Source organism: Chiloscyllium plagiosum, unplaced genomic scaffold (genome assembly GCF_004010195.1).
Source record: "Chiloscyllium plagiosum isolate BGI_BamShark_2017 unplaced genomic scaffold, ASM401019v2 scaf_48395, whole genome shotgun sequence".
In the NCBI taxonomy this organism is placed as follows: Eukaryota; Metazoa; Chordata; class Chondrichthyes; order Orectolobiformes; family Hemiscylliidae; genus Chiloscyllium; species Chiloscyllium plagiosum.
Window position 1 is genome coordinate 1 of NW_025189532.1, and position 3,253 is coordinate 3,253.

The 3,253-nt window shown below is 42.3% G+C and overlaps 1 protein-coding gene across 1 annotated transcript; it reads right to left on the bottom strand.

The window, feature by feature from the left end:
- Nucleotides 1-2,705: 2,705 nt before the first annotated feature.
- Nucleotides 2,706-3,249, bottom strand: LOC122545635 (heat shock protein 30C-like; the record flags this gene model as incomplete). The annotated part of the gene is made up of 1 exon (XM_043684587.1): nucleotides 2,706-3,249. A coding segment is annotated over one exon (381 nt), but the record flags the coding sequence as incomplete, so codon positions are not given.
- Nucleotides 3,250-3,253: the final 4 nt, after the last annotated feature.

The following is a 3,253-nucleotide window of genomic DNA, read 5'->3' on the forward strand; positions in this document are numbered from 1 at the left end:
AATCCCCCTGTTAATGAAAGCCAAAACACCATCTGCTTTCTGAACAACCCTGTCCACTAGGGAGGCCATTTTAAGGGCGTGTATGTAGCTGCACACCAAGATGCCTCTGTTCCACCACACTGCCAAGAATCCTATCCTTTCAACACTATAATCCCAACCAAACTCATCTTTAAACTCTGAGACCTGGATTTCTGCTCTCCGCTCACCAACTGGATCCTCAACTTCATCACCCACAGACCACAATCAGTGAGGATAGTCAACAGCAGCTCTTCCACAACAATCCTCAACACCGGTGTCCCGCAAAGTTGTATACTCAGCTCCTTACTGTACTCCCTGTACACTCATGGGTGGTGTGGCCAAATTTCATCTGAAATCCATCTCCAATTTGGCTGATGACATCACTATTATAGGCCGGATATCAAACAATGATGAGACAGAACACAAGAAAGAAATACAATGCTTAGTGTCGTGGTACAAAGATAACAATCTCTCCCTTAAGGTCAGCAAAACTGAAGAGCTGACTTCAGGAAGCAAAGAGGAGGGGACACCCTTGTCTAAGTCAAAGGAGCTGAGGTGGAGATGGTTGAGCGTTCCTCTGGAGTGACAATCACCAACAATCTACCCAGGACCACCATCATGGATGTGATGGTGAAGTCAGCACAACAACACCTCTTCTTCCTCAGGAGGTTAAATAATTTTGGCATGCCCATCAATCATTTATCTACTTTTGTAGATGCTAGATGCAACATAGAAAGCATTCTGCCTGGATGCATTATGGTTTGGAATGGCAACTGCTCTGCCCAGGACTGTAAGAAACGACAGAGTCTTGTTAACAGAGCTCAGTCCATCACACAAACCAGGATTCCATCCATTGACTCCATCTACACTGCTTCTTGTCTCAGAAAGGGGACCAACATCATCAAAGACCCCTTCCACCCCGGTTATAATCTCTTCTAAGCTCTTCCATCAGGCAGAAGATACAACAGCTGAAACACACGTATCAACATGTTGAAGAACAGATTCTTTCCTGCTGTTAGTAGACTCCTGAATGGAGCTGACCAATTTCAAATCTAATGTTGATCTTACTTTTTGTGCAAATCTCTTTGCAGCCATAACATTGTATTCCTCGAACTGTTCTATCAGTTATGCACTTTGTATGGTATGATGTATTTATACTACAGGCAAAACAAAACTTTTCACTGTACCTAGGTACGTCTGATGATGCTAAATCAAATCAAATCAAATCTTGGCTTGTTAGCTGCTGAAAGGATGTGTCACATCAGGCAGAAATCCTCAAATCAGCAGCAGGGTTTAAAAATAAGGGCTCACCCACATAAGGTTCATATCGGGAGTATTGTCTTCTTTCAGGTGATTACCAGTTTGAATTCCCTTCCTCAATGATCAGTGGAGGCTGTGTCATTAAATGTAGTTAAGCTTTGTACATATTCTTGTTTAAATAAGGAGTGATGAGTTCTCCGGGAGGCAGGATTGTAGTGGTCAGTTCATCATTAATTCATTCGTGACCTCAAGGAATAGCGAAGTGAGTTTAAAGGCCGAATGGCCTACTCCTGTTCCTATTCCTTCTGTTCAAGGATATAGCATCATTAATATTATTGAAACAGAACCTTCATAAAAAGTGGCTTTTGATGCAACTAACTTGACCATCAATTCCCGATAGCCACAATAATCATTTAACCCCAATGAAAGTGCATCTCACCATCCAGTAACAGTGTCGGGTACAGATTGGGTTGGATGACAAGCAGTTATTGCTAAAAGAAACTGAAAGAACTGTGGATGCTGTAAATCAGAAACATAAACAAAAATAGAGGTTGCTGGAAAAGCTCAGCAGGTCTGGCAGTGTCCTCAGTTCTGAAGAATGGTCACTGGAACCACAACATTCACTTTGACCTCTTGAACCTTTCCATCAACTTCTGTTTTTGAAGTTGTTGTTTCTGATTATTGTGAAGCTGCAGAGAATATCTCTGAGATTGAAGTGTAGAAAATTGTGCAAGGACAGTGTCTGAACTGTAGTTTGATATCTTTTGACAGAGCTGGATGCTGAAAAGATTTGCAAGGATGTTGGATCCACTGGAGTGTTGAGTTGTAAGGAGAGGCTGAATAGACTGGGACCGTTTCTCCAGGAAGACTGGAGGCTGAGGATGACCTTATAGAGGCTTATAAAATCATGATGGACACAGATAAGGTGAACAGGCAAGGTCTTTATCCAAGGATAGGTGAGTCCAAAACTAGAGGGCTTGGATTTAAGGTGAGAGCGGAAAGATTTACAAGGGACGAGAAGGGCAACTTTTTCACACAGAGGGTGAGCTGGCAGAGAAAGTGGTAGAGGCCAGTACTCTAACAACATTGAAAAGACATTTGGCCAATTACATGAGCAGGGAAGGTTTAGAGAGATATCGGGACGAGTGAAGTTTCCGATACCTGTTGGGCATGGTCGAGTTGACATGCTGGATGACTTGATGTCTCCATGAGTACATGACCTGAGTTTTGACTTAGGCAGATCTAGACTGACTGATTTTATGCCCAGTTTTAACTTAATCAAACCTAAAAGGTGTATTTACCGTAACCGTGAATAAGGGAGGTCAGAGTGAAGATTATTCGTGATGTATCAGTTTTGCTTCTATCAAGTAAGAAGGTAGAATCATCATAGATAAAATTCAGAAGTATTCATTGTTCCAATATACATGCATAAATAATTTACTTCTACATGAATTCTGATAAAAGCACATTACAGATTTACAACTTGAATAGAATGGATTTGACAAAAATATATTTTCATCTCACATTACAGAAACTCATTGCTGCTTTTGAACAATTATTATATCTTCAAAAGTTCATTGTAACAGAGCATTAACTGGACATCTGTTCTTCAGTTTTCTTGTTCACCACATCCTTCCCACTCTCCTGTTCCTCTGCCTCTTGGTCAGGATTGAGCCGGGGAGTGGCTGTTGTCTCCGAGGTGATGTTGATGGGTACGGTCCGTTCATTCACAGTTGGCAGTGCCAGGCGCGGGGCTTGAACCTTTAACCGACCGTCCTGTGACAAACAGCATCGAAGAGCTTCAGCATCGACATCCTCTGGCAGCTGGAATTCTCTCCTGAACTCTCCATATTTGTAGCTGTAACAGCCGCTGCCATCATCACATTTCTTCTCGTGTTTTCCTGTCACCAGCACTTTTCTTCCAAATACTTTGACCCTCAGGTCTTCTGGGGGAAAGTGCTGGACATTCAGGGAC